The 18,225-nt window shown below is 36.8% G+C and overlaps 2 protein-coding genes across 3 annotated transcripts in view; both read right to left on the reverse strand.

Moving 5' to 3' along the window:
- BCKDHB (branched chain keto acid dehydrogenase E1 subunit beta) overlaps window positions 1–18,225 on the reverse strand; it is a 306,385-nt gene that overhangs the window by 105,425 nt on the left and 182,735 nt on the right. The window lies entirely within an intron of this gene.
- LOC118857063 (40S ribosomal protein SA-like) lies at window positions 15,117–15,809 on the reverse strand. Its single transcript, XM_036767657.1, has one exon. It carries the CDS (start codon window positions 15,807–15,809, stop codon window positions 15,117–15,119), a length of 693 nt encoding a protein of 230 aa, XP_036623552.1.

The following is an 18,225-nucleotide window of genomic DNA, read 5'->3' on the forward strand; positions in this document are numbered from 1 at the left end:
CTGACCATGTCACCCCCTATTCAATAAAGTCCAGTGGCTCCCTATCATCTCATGAATAAATACAAAATCCTCTTTTTGGCATGCAAAGCCTAATATAACCTGGCCCCTTTCTACGTTTCAAATCTTCTTATCACCTTGCCCAAGATAGTCCATCTCCTAATTCCAGGCACTTTAACTGGCTGTCCCCCATGTCTAGAATGTTCTCCCTTCTCATCTCTCCCTCTTGAACTGCTCAGTTTTCTTCAAGACCCAGCTAAAATCCTACCCACTTTCCAAGTCTTTCCAAGGCCCCTTAATGCTACTGCCTTCCCTTTGTCAAATCTCCCCAATTTGTCATACATATAGTTAGATATGTACATATGTGTGTGTGCATATAGTATATCTATCTATCTATACACACACATACACACACACACACACACACACACACACACACACACATATATGATGTTTTTTCTGCCATTAGAATGTGAGCTCCTTGAGAGTGGACTGTTCTTTGCCTCTCTTCTTAGCACAGTGCCTGATACACAGCAGACACTTAATAAATGATTGCTGACTTGGGGCATCTCAAGAGAGTAATTGGTCTTTAAATTCCCTTCTAAATCAGAATGTCAGAAATTACAATCTAACGGAGAAAAAATACACAAGTAATACATAATGAAGCCCTAGAAAGAATGAGTTAAGGGCAAAGAAGAGATGCCATGAGGAGCATAAGGTGATATTACTCCTAGCTGGTGGCAGGGTTAAATGACTTGCCCAGTGTCTGAGGCCAGATTTGAACTTAGGAAGATGAGTTTTCCTAACTGCAGGCCCAGCACTGTGCCACACAGCTGACTCAGAGTTAAAGTGTGAAAAGCCTTAAACAACTAGAATCATGAATTTATACTTTGATCTTTGTGAAACTAGTGAACTAATTTTGATTTTTCTCCCATTTACAGTTTAGGAGAAAATAGAAGTTTGAGGTTGTTGGGGATTTTTTAGCTGTAAACACTTGTCTATATTATCACAGTATATGGCAAAATGTCAGTAAGCAGAATCGGTCACAGTAAGGAAGACCTAAGCAAAACAGATGTTCAGTAAGAATAAGCAATAATGAAATGAGGTCAAAGATGTAGGTGTAAGAATAATGAGGTGAAAGGGAATAGGGCAAGGTGGGGCCAGGGCAGAGATTCAGATATGTCCAAAATGGTCTCAAAAACCCAGAGATTCAAATAGGAACTGGGGTTTATAGTCCAATTATTTCTATACAGATAGCTGCAGGTGTGATGAGAGAGCAAGAAGCACAAGCACTAGGGAACTTTGCCAACAACCTCTAAAATATGAAGATATTATTGCCGTGTACATAAAAACCTTATATGAGATGTTTAAATTTAGGTTTTAGAAGTATTTCCACTAGGTCTATGATCTGAGAATGACTCCAGATAGTCTAGAACATTGCTGGAGGATATTAATAAAAATGAATCTTTCCAATAGTTACTATAAGATTACAATTACTATAATACTACTATTACAATTAAGATTTTTCTACTCCCAATATATAATCATTGTTTAAAATCTACCATTAAATACCCATTTTCAGAAAAAAAAATAAATATGAGTGTCTACTGGGTGAGTACAAAGCATGAGGTACTTTATGGGCTAACACAACAAAGGCATGCATATTTTCACTAATTTATAATCACTACTAAGATCTATATGCTTCAGGAACTGATAGATTTGCAATAAAAATACAATGAGGAAATTTCTCTGACTTTAGCATAACTGCAAATTTAAAATATTATTTCTCTTCTAAAAATTTCACTATGCTACACAATGTATCATTTTACATGAAGAGAGCCAACTTAAATCTCAAAGAGGAACGTGGCTGTCTATGCATGACTGACACTAAAAACATAATATTATAGCTGGCCTAGAGCAGTGTATTACCCTGATCACTGAGAAATAGAAGAGAGAAAAGGAGCTTCAAGGCAATAATTCTGTAAATTCTCAACAAGGTTTAGTGGTAAATGGTATAATTTTCACTATGGAAAATGAGGATTGCCAGTTCCTTGAACAAAACAAGGTGCTGAGAAAATTGAGTAAGCATTACAATATAGTAAATAATATTTATTTTAAAACAACATTACCATTAAGTCCTAAAACAGACTGGGACTACTATTCATAACCACAAGAGCAAGACTTGACAAGAAAATGAGCTTAATTTACACTTATTTTCATTTGATGATTTTATAAATGGTCCCACAAAACTTATGCTAATGCTACTTAGTATAAGTCAAATTTTCAAAGAGTCTCAACTAGGAAAACTTGCTTTTCACCTATCAGGGGATCTTCGATGTGTATAAAACAGAGGAAAGAATGGTAGATGTGGTGCTAGTACTTGTATATATGATTCTTTACCGTCTGATTCTACGATCTCACTTTTACCCGTATGGACCTATGTCTTCAATGATTTGGGGGTTTCTTCCAGTGATGCAGATCATAACCCATCCATGCCTGCCCATCTTGTATGACTCCTATCCATAGGGTGTCACATGCTGGAGACATTCTCTCTTTCTGCTGTCATGGAAGGGGGACCAGTGGAGAACCCTGGATGTCCACATGTTATTATACTTCATTCTAGTCTTAAATGAAAACAGAATATTATAGCTGACCAACAACAGTGTGTTACCTTTATCATTGAGAAAGAGAGGAAAGGAACATTAAGGCAATAATTCTGCAAATTCTCCACAACATATAAATGGTATAATCTTCAATAAAAAAATGAGGACTGCTAATCTTTGAACAACAACAAAAACCCTTGAATATATTTGTTTTCTAATAGCATTTAGAAACTATTTCTATTATACCATCAATCTAAGTTTCAAATTAAAAACCAATAAGTTTTATGAAAAAATAATAAATTAAGTACACACTCCATATAGATATAGATAGATATACACATACATACAATATATGTAGTTATATTGTTACAGAGATAAATTTATGTTGAAATGTTGTGGATAATGGGCTGGCCTTGGAGTTAAGAAGTACTGGGTTCAGTTACTGACTCTGACATGTAACTGACCAAAAGGTATGTCATTTATCCATTCTGTATGCAAAACATCTTTCTAAGATGATAGATAAATTGCCAATTTGTATTGATGAAAGACTTTTCCACATCAGGAGTTCCATTCACAGATAAAATCACATGTAGGACTAGACATCACCCTCCCAACCCTACCACAGACCCAAAAAAATTATCCTATCATTGGCATGGACTGATGAGAATTTGAAGGGGAAAAAAGTGGAGTAGCATTGATAAATGTGGACAAAGCCAATGCAGAATTTCCAAGCCTAATGATTTTTTAAATAATTTGATTATATTGAATGACCATTGAACCTTTATGTGAAACACAAGATATTATTCTCAAGACAGTTAGTTTTAGGTGCGTTGCACAAAGTCATTAAATATCAAAAGCAAGGAGGGACAGGTTATTGTTAATTTTCTGTAAGAACACTAAGGCTATCAAAATTAAACTTTCAAATAAATTGAACATGAAAACCAGGAATGTGGTTTTCCCATTTCCATTGTAAAATATTCCTGTGGGGAAGTGTTAACTCCAAAGATGGTTTTCCCCCACTCTAAAAACTTGTTTATTTCATACTAGATTGCTACGGGAAAAATATTTGTTCATGTCATCACAAGTTAACACATTAAATATACAAAAGACAAAATGAAAAACAAGGATTAAAATAATTTGGGTTTGGAAAGCCAATGAAACTCAACTCTATTCTACTTAGATCAAATGTGAGTATAGTCATATCTCAGACCTTGCATGCCATCTCCCAGAACTACTCAATCTCCAAGATTTCCCAAGATGTACTTTTAAAAAATTGTATGTAATACAACAAAACTTTTAAAATCACACCAAGGACCTTCATAAAATCAGTATGTACTTTAGAATTTTAATTTAAACATCAATGAAAAGGGTAACAGAAAAAATCTGAAAATAGACTATTAAAGTTTGGGATAATTATATTCCAAAGCTATATATCATTTTTTTAATGTCAACTCATGTGACAAAAAACAGCTGCTATAGATAAGACAATAAACTTCATCCTGAGGCTAACAAAATTAGTGTCCATATCATCTGTGATGAGAATTTAAATTTTGCTTTTGAATTTTTAAAGTCTTTTCCCTTATACTAATAAGCTTAAATTTTAAAAGCTATGTTTACAAATCTAAAATTATAAACTTTATAAAGACCCTGTATTTACAGAGGAGCATTTTTGATACAATAGTTATATTAATATGGTAGTAACAATATAGTAATAGTAATATGTATCATACAATAAAATACTGAATTGAAACTATCACAAGGTTGTGTAAGGGCATCGACAAGGTATAGTAAAGGGTAAAGTATTAGTCCCAGTTTTGCTACTATAGGTCTTGTTATGGATATCACTGAAAGTTAGAAGGGAAAGTAGATATTGGTTTTAGGAGTCTGAAAGTTTTATTTTTTTTTATTTTTCTGCTTCCTCTGATGTTTTATAAAAATAAAATGAAATAAAGCAAGTCTCTCAGCTTTTCCCCAAGTCCTTTCCCAGCAGCTAACCTTTTGAATGCCTCACAACCTTTAGAAGAAGGTAAGGTTCTTATCAGTCACCTCATGAGAATGATGCATTTCAGAAGGGAGGAGCCTGGGCAAACAGTACATGCCTCAGTCAAAGCTCACCATGGTGTGGTGGGAAATGCCACAGCATATGGGGGAAAGCATTCAAATTTCTGCCAACATGCATTTTACTTAAGTTTACAGAATTAGTTCCATAATTTACAAGTTTGGGGACACAAATTAACATAATTGGTGGATACTTGCATATCATTGGGTTACTTGTACCATGGGAAGCATTTTCTGTCTTTTTAAAAATACAATTCTAGCCATCTGTCAAAGAAAGTCTGTTGTAGCAGAAAAAGCATTGAATTTGGAATCAGAGGATGTATTTTCAAATCTATATGGTGCTACTTACCTTGTGATCTCAAGCAAGTCACTTGACCTCAAGTTCCTCGTACATAAAATTAAGGGCAGTTTGAATAAATAATATATAAGATTTCTTTCCAACTCTAAATTCTTTATTCCATTTGAAAAGTACCAAGATGTAAGATTTTAAACAGAGTAATAGCAGAAAAGAAATCAAACACTGATACAAAAACTTACAGAGCGTGTGAGCTAGGGGGAAAAAAGGAATGTTAGAGGACATTTAGTCCAACTCCATTTTGCCAATGAGGAAATTGACTCTCAATAATAGTCTTTTTATTTTTTTGAGAGATGTCTATAACTGTAATTTCACTGGTGTAGGGAAGCTCCAAATGTACAAACCTCTTCTACCAATGCAGATGTATAACTGTTCTGTAATTTATTATCTTAGAGAATCATCCAGACTGGGGGTTAAGTGATTTGCTCAGGGCAACAATACAAGTCAGAGGTGGAACTAGGACATGGGCTGATGTTCTATCTACTATGCCACGTCTTTTCAGCCATGTACACTTGAAAAGCATTTTAAAACTATACCTAACTATCCTAACAGCTCTTAAAAGTAAAACTTCTTAATTTTTTTTAATGGTATCCTCTGCTGTAGAGTATGGTTAACACTTCTACAACAATGCTATTATATGGATAGTCCTCATTAGACAGTTCCTTGGGTCATGACCAAATTTTACCTATAATAACACTTTCTATCTGCCAACTTCCTGGATGCAAATAATCATCCATAAAATGCTTTGGTTACTGAGTACAACCAATTCATATCCACAGTTGCCAAATTATGACACATATGAGATCGCAGAAAGCATCACACAGACTACAACTCCTGAAAGGAAGCAAACATATTTAAAAGTTCTTAATAAGTTTCTGTTGAGGTGAAAGGAGCTTTAGAAGCTTGGGAAAATGTCACTCTTTTGAACTTGGAGTATAAAGACAAAGGTGCCTTGCATTTTTTCTATAGAAAGTAATAAAGCCTGGTTACCAATTGTTTTGAATTATGATTAATAAATTTTTATGGAATGTTTCTTAAATACTGAATGTTTTTAACTTATAAAGTAATTAGTTTTATTTAAAGAGATAACTATAAATCAGTCGAGACAGAAGTTAAATAACATGAATCTTTTTTTATCCTCTTTTGAACTCAATCCAGTTAAACTGTGACTTAAAGCTGTTACTATTTGCTGGCAGTTTGATATCCCAAAGGGAATGAGCTGGTGGTCTTTCTCAATCCAAAGTGGGTTGTGTTAAAGCACTGCCAACCTCCTGTGGCAGGAGTGGGGAAGGGTGGAGGAAACATAAACAAAGGCAACCCGTCTTAGGAAATGGCAAATGTCTTCTCTATCTGAGCAGGGACCAAAAAAAAAAAAAGAATTCCAAAACATTGTTCTGGATTATGACCTAACTACTTCACAAAAGACACACAAAGGACTGCTTTCTGAAGTAATAGAGTCGATATTTTCATATTCAATAAGTTTTTTTGAAAAAGTTGTTTGGAAAATTTTAATAAATACAGTATCCTAAATAAGCTAATCTTTACCATCAGCAGTATGACTAAAAGTCAATAAAAACTTTCAGTTTTCAGAACCTAAATTTTCATTGTTTTCTAGTCACTGGGTGATAGAAATTTCGGACACAGTTTTCTAAAACTAAGGACTTGTGAGTCATTATTAATGTTCAATAAGAACAGTGGGATTGACTAGACAGAATTATATCAAATATCTTCTCTTCTTAAAATCAGATAAAAATCAAATCCAATGCCTCCCATTTTCTTCTTCCTATTGCTGCTATAAATATATAAATATACTGCCCTATTCCTTGCTTTTTTTGGATATATACTAATATCTCTTCAGTGCCCCACCCTTCTTTGTGTTACTGGTTTGGATAAATTACTGTACTTACAAGCTTTTACCTAAGTTGATTTAAATTCATAAGAGATAGGAATACTTTCTCTTTAGGAATATATTTATATTAAAATCACTATGGAGCTACCGATAGTAACAATACTCAAAATACATATTGCCATATTCTCTTTACTTTTAAGACAGTGACTTAAACTTAAGACAAATGAAATAAAATGTATCATAGGAAACCACACAACCTTAAAGGTAACATTTATGCCTTGATTTCTGTATGTCAGAAATGATAGAGAATATGCTGTGAGAAAAAATATTATGACTAAAATTGAGATAATAAAAACTAAATATATTAAAACCTCTCCTTTAATGTTTGTTACAGGTAATGTGTAGCTAATACACTGATTCCAGTTGTGCTACTGTTGCCCAAAATCTTTTCTGAACTCTTCTTTTGGAAGTATCCTTTTTTTTTTGTAAAGACTCTTTTTTTATTTAATATTTTAGTTTTCAACATTGATTTCCAGAAGACTTTGAGTCACGAATTTTCTCCGCATTTCTCCCCTCCATCCCCCCAATTCCAAGACAGCATATATTCTGATTGCCTCGTTCCCCAGTCAGCCCTCCACTCTTTCACTCCACTCCCTCCCCTCATCCCCTTTCCCCTTACTTTCTTGTAGGGTAGGATAGATTTCTATGCCTCATTCCCTATATATCTTGTTTCCCAGCTGCATGCAAAAAAAATTTTTTTTAAGTATCTGCTTTTAAAACTTTAAGGTCCAAATTCTCTCCCCTCTTCCCTTCCCACCCACCCTCCCTAGGAAGGCAAGCAATTCAACATACATCACACATGTATCATTATGTAAAACACTTCCACAGTGCTCATGTTGTGAAAGGCTAGCTATATTTCCTTCCATCCTATCCTGGCCTCCTTTATTCAATTTTCTCCTTTGACCCTGTTCCTTTTCAAAGGTGTTTGCCTTTGATTACCTGCTCCCCCTATCTGCCCTCCCTTCTATCATCCCCCCTTTTTATTCCCTTCCCCTTACTTTCCTGTAGAGTAAGATACCCAATTGAATCTGTATGTCACTACCTCCACAAGTTGGATCCAATGAGAGTATGATTCACTCATTCCTCCTCACCTGCCCTCTCTTTCCTTCCAATAGAACTGCTTTTTCTTGCCACTTTTATGTGAGATAATTTACCCCATTCTATCTCTCCCTTTCTCCCTCTCTCAATATATTCATCTCTCACACCTTAAATTTATGTCATTTTTTTAGATATCATCCCTTCATATTCAACTCATCCTGTGCCCTCCGTCTATATTCCCTTCGACTCCCCTAATACTGAGAAAGGTCTCATGAATCACACACATCATCTTTCCATGTAGGAATGTAAACATAGCAGTTCAACTTTAGTAAGTCCCTTAGGATTTCTCTTTCTTGTTTACCTTTTCATGCTTCTCTTGATTCTTCTATTTAAAGTCAAATTTTCTATTCAGCTCTGGTCTTTTCATTGAGAAAGCTTGAAAGTCCTCTATTTTATTGAAAATCCATATTTTTCCTTGGAGCATTATACTCAGTTTTGCTGGGTAGGTGACTCTTGGTTTTAATCCTAGCTCCGTTGACCTCCAGAACATCATATTCCAAGCCATTCGATCCCTTAACGTAGAAGCTGCTAGATCTTGTGTTATCCTGATTGTGTTTCCACAATACTCAAATTGTTTCTTTCTGACTGCTTGCAGTGTTTTCTCTTTGACCTGGAAACTCTGGAATTTGGCGACAATATTCCTAGGGGTTTTCTTTTTGGTATCTTTTTCAAGAGGCAATCAGTGGATTCTTTCAATTTCTATTTTACCCTCTGATTCTAGAATATCAAGGCAATTTTCCTTGATAATTTCTTGAAAGATGATGTCTAGGCTCTTTTTTTGATCATGGCTTTCAGGTAGTCCAATAATTTTAAAATTCTCTCTCCTGGATCTATTTTCCAGGTCAGTGGTTTTTCCAAGAAGATATTTCATATTGTCTTTCATTTTTTTCATTTCTTTGGTTCTGTTTTATAATATCTTGGTTTCTCATAAAGTCACTAGCTTCCACTTGCTCCAATCTAATTTTTAAGGTGGTATTTTCTCCAGTGGTCTTTTGGACCTCTTTTTCCATTCGGCTAATTCTGCCTTTCAAGGCATTTGCCTCCTCATTGGCTTTTTGGAGCTCTTTTGCCATTTGAGTTAGTCTATTCTTTAAGGTGTTATTTTCTTCGGTATTTTTTTAAGTCTCCTTTAGCAAGTCATTGACTTGTTTTTCATGGTTTTCGTGCATCACTCTCATTTCTCTTTCCAATTTTTCCTCTACTTCTCTTACTTGCTTTCCCAAATCCTTTTTGAGCTCTTCCATGGACCAATTCATATTTTTCTTGGAGGCTTTTGAGGTAGGCTCTTTGACTTTGTTGATTTCTTCTGGCTGTAAGTTTTGGTCTTCCTTGTCACAAAAAAAAGGAATCTAGAGTTTGAGTTTGAGTCTGAGTTCATTTTCACTGCCTGTTCATGTTGCCAGCCAACTACTTGACCCTTGAGCTTTTTGTCAGGATATGACTGCTTGTAGAGTAGAGAGTACTTTGTCCCAAGCTTTAGGGTCCAAGCACTGCTGTTTTCAGAACGACTTCTACTCCATCGTCACCCCAGGCTCTATCACAGCAGCGCTCCTCCTCCCCCAAGGACAGTCAACCAGGACTGCAATACAGATCTGAGCAGGGCACAGCACAAGAATCTGCCTTTGTGCCCCCAAAGTGCTCCTTGTACTCCCGCTCTGATCTGCTGCTAGATTCCTTCCACTGTGTAAGCCAGGGATTTGGGAAGCAGCTGATGCAGGAGTTCTGGAAGCAGCCTCAAGAACTTCCTGCTGCTGCTATGGCCACTGTTGCACCACCTCCTCCACCCCCAGAGCTGGCAGCTGGACTGCTCTGAACCGGATCCTGCAGTTTCCCCCTAACACGCTCTTTGGCATTTGTGGGTTGAACAGTCTGGTAACTGCCATAGCTCACTGTTTCATGGCCCGAAGACCTGTTCCGGCTGGCTGACTCAGGGTCTGGCCTGTCCTGGCATAGCCCATGCTGGGCTGCACTCTGGTCCCAACACCGTGTGATAGACCCTTCCCAGCGACTATCCAGGCTCTCCTGGCCTGGAGACCCATTTCCCTCTGCTATTTCATGGGTTTTTTGTTCAGAGCCATTTTTACAGGTGTTTGGAGGGATTTGGGGGAGAGCTTAAGCAAACCCCTGCTTTCCAGCTGCCATCTTGGCTCCACCCCCCATCACCACCCAGGGGAAGTATCCTTACAGAGAGCTTATGCGTCACATACACAAACATACCCATACACACACAACCAATTTGATTCATCTGTGGTCATACCCCAAAATCAGTCAGCAAGCATTTCTTAAATGCCTATTATGTGCCAGATACTGTGATAAGTGCAAGAGATACAAAGAAAGGTAAAAATATAGTCCCTGGCCCTCCAGAAGCTCACAGCTAGGTGGAGTAGTGGATAGAGTATTGGACCTAGAGTCATGATGACTTGAGCTCAAATGTAGCCTCAATGTAGCTATGTGGCTCTCAACAAGTCTGTGCTTCAGTTTCCTCATCTGCTAACTAAGAATAATAATAGAACTTAGCACCTAGGGTTGTTGTGAGGATAAAATAAGATACTTATAAAGCACTTTGCAAACATTAAAGGTACTATTTGAAAATTTGAATTTGAGGTACAAAGTTAGTTACAGAAGCTCTGGGTCAATGGGTGCAGACATTTTAGTCATTTTATTTGTAAAATTCCAAATTGCTTTTCTAAACAGTTATACTGATTCACAGGTCAACCAACAATTCACCAATGTGCCTATCTTATCACAACCCCTCCAACAGTGACTATTCCCATCTTTCATTATCTTTGTCAATTTGCAGTGTTCACTATACTCAGAATTTACTTAGTATTTTATAGCCTGTAAATTTAAAGAACAAAATGGTAATCAATGAAGTATGATTTTTGCCCCAGTTTCCCAGTGCAAGGATGATTAGATAATAAAAAAAATCTGTTACATTTAGTCAAATAAAAATATTAAATAATTATAGGATTTCAAATAGGATTATAAATATTAAATAATCATAGGATTACAATTGAACATTTTACATAATGAATAAATTCTAGCTCCACATCTTACTTATATAGACAATCAGATATAACATTTGTTAAGGATGCAACATCACAACTTAATGTTTTTATACTGGTTGCCCAAAAACCATCTTTATACTGGTTGCCCCCTCCCCCCAAAAAATGTAGATCTTGTTTCAGGAATTGCTATTTATTCCCTGTTATCCTTTATAAGTATACGATGATGAAAAGAGGATGTCCATGTCAAATATCAACCAATGTTTGTGATTCCTAAATGTCCTTTGGCCAAAACTGATGCCAATAAATAATTTATAAACCAGTAGTTTTGTAGATTTATTTAAATCTTAGGGCCTTAAAGGAAAAAAAACAGTATGATTTACTAAAAAGAGCACAAATTGGGCAAGAGACAGGTTTTTTTCTCCCAGTTCTATCACCTATTATCTGTGTGACAGTGGGAAAATCATAATTTAACTGACCCTCAGTTTCTTCATCTGTTAACTCATGTTAGTATTACTTCCCTTAGCTTTATCATAAGGGGTTAAAATATGATGATAGTAACCATTTTGAAGTTAAAAGCACTATAGGGAATGCTCCAAGGCAGCTAGGTGAATAGAGCACTACAGTTGGAGTAAGGACATCTGAATTCAACTTCTTCCTCAAATATTTACTTAGCTTTGTGACACTGAACAAATCTCTTAACCTCTCTCTATCAGCTTCAGTTTCCTTATCTCTAAAATAAGATTAATAGAAGATTCCACCTCACACTGGGCTGTTGTCCAGATCAAACAAGGTAAAATATATAAAACAGTTGGCAAACATTAAAAGAGTAGATAAATATTAGCTTGTATATTACTAATAGAATCATGAATTTTAGAGATAGGGAAACTCAGAAAACAATAAATACAGCAGAATTTTTATATAAAATTAAGATATTCCTACTTAATCCAAGCAGTGGTAAATCAATTCACAGGAAGCTAGTAGAATTAAAAACTATAAATAGCCATTCTATAGTCAACATTTCAGTAGTCCCTCTTTTCTTCCAATATTTGTTTTAAGTATAATTATTCTTTGTAAAGAAATAATCATTTTTCCTGGTGAGAAACTATGTTTAAAGAAAGCAAGTGTATAATTTCAACATATTAAACAATATATTTTCATACATATTTAACAAAATTACATGTTGGCTATACATTACACTAGTTTTATGCAGAGTGGACAAACAGGAACTTTTTTGTTTGTTTCCCACTATGAGGTAAACTGTTTGTCCAATGAATTTGAACTTGATATGAAATTTTTGTTAGTTTATTGACTATGCCTAGATGCTCTAAGGCTATTTTGAAAGATTTGTTTTAATTATCTACAGTGAAAAAAATATTTTTAAAAGTTTAAAGAAAAATCTTTTTTAAAAAATTTAAGGAAAATCTTTAAAAAAAACTAATAATCATTAGTTTTGTGATTGGCTGAGGCTCTTCCAATATAAAGTGAGAAGACAACTGATGGTCTTTCACTTAATAATTTTCTAACATTTTTCAGGTCATGAGTCTTCATATATAAATATTAATTAGAATAATTTGGCAATTTCAGGAGAAAATCTATTTTGACCTAAACTATTTAAATTACCCAGAAAATTATCTCAAACTTCATTTTACTTTCTGCTCAATGCAGATAGATTTTTTAAGGTTTAATAAAATTCATATTAGTTTACAATTTATATTTTAAAAGATTTTTAAATATGCATACATACATTCAATTTTAGATTTTATTTTTACAACATGCTGTCAAACAGTTTGAGCTTCATTTAGTCATAAATATTTGTATGTATAACTAGCCACTCCCTTCAAATTTTTGTTGTTTTTCTAATGTTAGCTCATAATTACTAATTTACAATGTAAAAGTAAATACATAGTTTATTAGAAAGCAATTTTGTGGAAGATATTTTAGGACTTAATATAACTTCATCAAAGGACAATAGGAACATATAATTAGAACAATAAGGGTCCTCAGAAGCCAGAGTTCAAACCTCTCTCTTTTTTAAATTTTTTTTTAATTTTATTTTACCAGAACACAAATACAAAATAGAGAAAAGAAACAAAAACATATCATAAACTTGAATATTGAAAGTTAAATATGAACTAATAAAGAAAAAAAGTATGTCATATGCATAGCTGAACATAGGAGAGGATTCAAAATATTTAACGATAAATTTTCATTTCAAGAAAGACTATGATAAATAATACACCTTGTGTTGAGAGTTGTTCATCTTTTCTTTGTTTCCTTGTGTTTTCTTTTGTTCTCTGCTGTGCACTTTTTAACTTTATTGTTCCCCCCCTCCCAAGCAGGCTACAATATAATTTAGATATTTCTTGATATATTCATAACACTTATATAGACATACACTTTCCCAAACATAATCTACTCCTGATCTTTGTTTTTTTATGTTTGTACATATCTTTTGTTTCCTATCCTTCCTGCCTCCTCTACTTTACTTTTACCAGCACCTTCCTATTACTTGCCTACCCCCCTCCTCCACCAAGCACCCTGCCCTCATATTGCTTGCCCTCTCCCCCTCTAAGGATCCCTCCCCTATCCCCCCATTCCCATTAATCTAAACTCCCTTTACCTATTCCCTCATTCTCCCCTCTAAAAATCCCTCCCTTATCCTAAGCCCTCCCTTGTTCTCTTCCCCCTCACTAAACCCCTACCGTTTTATTTCTTCTAAATTTAGAAGACTTTTATACTCTTCTAAATATATATGTATTGGTCCCTCTTGAACCCATTCCCAATGAAAGTAGGTCACCAGAACTACCAGCCCTCCTCCCCTGTCTAAATCCTCTGTATCCTTTCTTCTTCTTGCACCCCTCTTGTATAAAATAGTTACTCTTTTTAGCTGTTTCTAAATGGTTTTACTTTTTAAATTCATGTCATAAACAGGTTTATCCCCCTCTTTCTTATAAGCTTGACAATTATTAATAAGAATGTTAGACATAGATTTTACATTTTATGTTATATAAAAGGTAAGCAGTCTGTTCTTGTAAATCTCTTATAGTCAGTCTTTGGTATGTATCTTATGTGTGTCTTAGTTGAATCTTCTATTATGTTGAGGATTTTTTTAACAAAGTCTTGAAAGTCTGCCGTTTTGTCAAATGTCCACTTTTTTTCATTTAAGATAATACTGAAATTTGAAGGGCATGATATTTTCGATCGGAGCCCCAAGTCTTTTGCTCTTTGATATATTGTGTTCCAAGACCTGTGGTCCTTTAATGTCTCTGCTGCTAGGTCTTGTGTAATTCTAATTGTGGCACCATCATATTTAAATTGTTTTCATCTTGATGCTTTTAGTATTTTATCCTCGATCTGGGGATTTTGGAATTTGACTATGATATTCCTATGAGTTTTTCTCATAGGATCTCTTTTAAGTGGTGTTCTATTTCTACTTCCCTGCCTTGTTCTAATGCTTCAGGACAATTTTCTTTAAATATTTCTTGTATTAATGTATCTAGATTCCTTTTTTGATCATGACTTTCAGTTACTCCAATTATTTTTATATTTTCTCTTCCTGATCTATTCTCCAAATCTGTTGTTTTTCTTATAAGACGCTCCACTTTCTCTTCTATTTTTTCATTATTCATGTTTTGTTGAATTATTTCTTGATCTCTTCTAATTTCAGTAGCTTCACTTTGCCCAATTCTAATTTTCAAGCTATCATTTTCCTCCTCGAGATTCTGGATCTCCTGTTCTAATTGGTTGACTTTCTTTTCATAACCATCTTGTTTTTCTTGGATTATTTTTTTTAGTTTTTCCTCCGTCTCTGTCATTTGATTTTTTTTTAAAGAAACCAATGTTTATTTTCCATCAGCATTTTTCCAACACTATTAGAGCATCTGGGGCAAAACTTAAGACCCCCTGTGGTAGTTCCTACCCACTCAGTGGCCTGAGCGGTAGGAGCCACAGACCAGTCCTCAGTAGCCAGTTGAGCACTCCAGTCTTCGGTGGGGAACTGCTGAATGGGCACAGATGGCAACCTGTACTCCCTCAGACCAATCCGCCACCTGTGGCTGAGTAGCAGTGAATTCTGGGGCGGGGGTGGTTCATTCACCCTGAAACTCTTCCTTTGTCACTGCCTTCCCAGCTGCATCCTGCTCTTCCTTTTCAAGCTCCTCTGGATCCCTGTAGAAGTAAAGATCAGGCATAACCTCCCACAGGTGTTCACAAGAGATGGTATCACGCATACGCAGGACTTCACAGGCCAGCATCCACCACATCAGACCCACTGAGTGAGCCCCCTTGTTGTTACATGGAATGGCAATATCCACATAGCGAAGTGGAGAGTCTGTGTTGCACAGTGCAATGGTTGGGAGGTTAACATATGATGCTTCAGTCAGAGGCTGGTGATCTGCCCGAGGATCAGTGACCACTAAGAGGCGAGGCTCCTTGAAAGCTGCCTGAATCTGGTTAGTGAAGGTGCCCGGTGTGAAATGTCCAGCAATAGGTGTGGCGCCAGTGGCAGCAGCAAATTTCAGAACAGCTCGCTGGCCAGTGTTTCTGGATGAGATGGCACTAACGTCGGCTGGGTTTTCAATGGCAACAATGGCACAAGCTGCCAGCAAAAGCTTTTCCCAAGTTCTCCTCAAGTTAATGATATAGATGCCATCACTCTTTCTTCTGTAGATATACCATTCCATCTGGAAGTCCAAATTGGTGCCACCCAAATGGGTTCCTGCAGCAAGGAATTTGAGGACATCCTCCTCCTTCATCTGCAAGACATCCAGGGCTCCAGACATTGTGAAAGTTTCCCTTTAAAGTTATGATGGAAACCGAGAACAATGCCATATGGAACTCTCTTCGGGGCAGCAGGGAAAGGGTGTCATTTGATTTTTAAAGTCTTTTTTAAGATCTTCTATAAATTCCTTTTGGGCAAGGGACCATTTAACGTTGCTCTACAGGGATTTCTTTACTTCAGTGTCCTAAACCTCTCTTTTTACAGGTGCAAAAACTGAGGACCAAACTAGTAGGTAACTTGCTGAGGTTCACACAAAGAATAAGCACCTGAGGTAGAATTTGAACTCATGTCTCTTTCTTATCATCAAAAAAACACCTCTAAGTCATCATCTATATAGAAATAGCATCCTAGGCACTACACATACATAGAAATAGACAAAAAAAGAATGGAAGAACTTCAGCAATCTAAATTTTAAGAACAGGAGAAACCCAAATAATAAATGATATTCAAAATGATAGGCATGAGGATTCTGGGAAGATTTCCTCCACACAAAAAAGGCAGAACATCACCCCAAGAGCAGCAGAAATATGTTGGGGTCCTCTCACCCCTGGTAGTCCTTGACCAACAAGGACCTGTCTCAGTAGTCAACAATTGAGGCAGGAGTCAGGATGGAAGGAACACTGTTTATTGTTTCAGCAAGCAGGATTTTTATGCAGTACTAGCCTTCGTTACTGGTATCTTGTTCTTGGAGTCTGCCAAGTGTGCAAGTTCCTTCTCTTGCTCTGTTCCAGTAGCCACATCTGTCTGTAAAACTTTTGTTTCGAGGAACTTCAGTGTATATAGTGTTTGATGTAGCTGCTGTTGTGGTGTGGTGCCCCTAACTCCCCCTTTTTGTTTTTGCCGGTATGTTTTGAGAGTCTGATTAGCCTTTTCTACTATAGCTCGCCCTGTGGGATTGTATGGGAGGCCGGTGAGGTGTTGTATAGACCATTCCTGGCAGAACCGTTGAAAGGCCTGAGAAGTATAAGCAGGGCCATTGTCAGTCTTCAATGTACGGGGGAGTCCGTAATTTGCAAAGCAGTGTACAAGGTGGGAAGTGACCTCCTTCACATAATAGTCTTGATCCTTTTTTAATAGCATAACTTCTTTATTCTCGTCCTGCCTGAGCATTTTACTTTCAGTTTGGCAGCTCTGTGAGACACTCCGAACCTTTCTATTTTCCTCAGGTTTTTGCATGTGGATCGAGGGGGTGGTTTGAGTGGACAGGGAGAACTGCCACACCATCCTTTTGCTCGCCCCCTCATCCTCCTCCCTGGCAGCCTTTATGATAGTATACAGGCAAAAGGTGCCAGGTTCGAGCTCTGCAGGTTTTTCCAATTCATAAGATGTGAGCTGCTCTCCCACTGCTCTCCAAGCTGCCAAAGTGACAGGGGGAGGCTGCTCTACCCACGGGGAGATGCTTTTCAATGTGTCTATGAACTTCCTGATCTTACTCAAATGTACCACACATCCCTGTTCTATCCAAGGGGAGACTTCCTTAAGGGTGTATATGAAGTCCCTGACTTTTCTCAAATGAATTGTGCATCCTTGCTTCTTGCTAAACTTGTATATTATTCTACAGAATGTCTCTAAGTCCTTAGAGTCTGTGAGGGATGCAGACTGCCCCATTGGTAAGGCCTTCTTTATCCTTACCTCCTCCGAAGTCTTATCTGGCTCTCTGGCCCTGCTTCAGGTTGCGTCCAGAGTCTCGTCTGGCTGTCTCTCCCAGGCGAGTTGAGTATTGTTGTCCTCTGTAAGTGGCTCAGCTGTGTGCTAGCCAACACGGTCCTTCCCTCTATGCATCAGAGGGGCTTCACGGGGTGCGGGGCCCTTTCCACGAGCCCCACGTTTGGGTGCCACTTCTTGGAGTCCTTCTATCCTGACTCCCGCCTCATCATTGTGTACCAAGACAGGTCTTTGCTGGTCAAGGACTACCAGGGGTGAGAGGACCCCAATAGAAATAAACATGAGGTAAAGCAGTTGTCCTTCTAAGACAATTTTAGAGGACCCAAGGAAAGACTTGACCTCCAAGGGCAGAGCTCAGACAGTGTGAGGTGCAGACACCTCCAGGCCAACTCTGTGCCATCAATGAACAATGATCACTGGGTGCAGCTGGGCTGAGAAGCAGCCTCAGCCTTAGAAACTTTCATCTTGCAGACAGTGTGGAGATCTGATGGCTGAGTACGAAAAGGTTGAAGGATCTTCCACTGTCAAGGGATGCTAAGCACAGTTGTGCTAGTAGGTGAAGCCAATTCAATTTTTAAAAAGACAATTTTACCTAAATAATCTATTTATTCAATGTCATCCCAATTAAATTACTTAAAAAGTATTTTACTGAGTTGGAAAAAAATTACCAAGTTCATTTGGAAAAACAAAAAGTCAGGAACTTCAAAGAAACCAAGGGAAAAGACATAAAGGAAGTACATTCAGCAGTATCA

Source organism: Trichosurus vulpecula, chromosome 7, assembly GCF_011100635.1.
Source record: "Trichosurus vulpecula isolate mTriVul1 chromosome 7, mTriVul1.pri, whole genome shotgun sequence".
Classification (NCBI taxonomy): domain Eukaryota; kingdom Metazoa; phylum Chordata; class Mammalia; order Diprotodontia; family Phalangeridae; genus Trichosurus; species Trichosurus vulpecula.

Excerpts from the sequence above, each read along its gene's own strand:
- LOC118857063 (XM_036767657.1), bottom strand. The coding sequence starts at position 15,809 with ATGTCTGGAGCCCTGGATGTCTTGCAGATGAAGGAGGAGGATGTCCTC.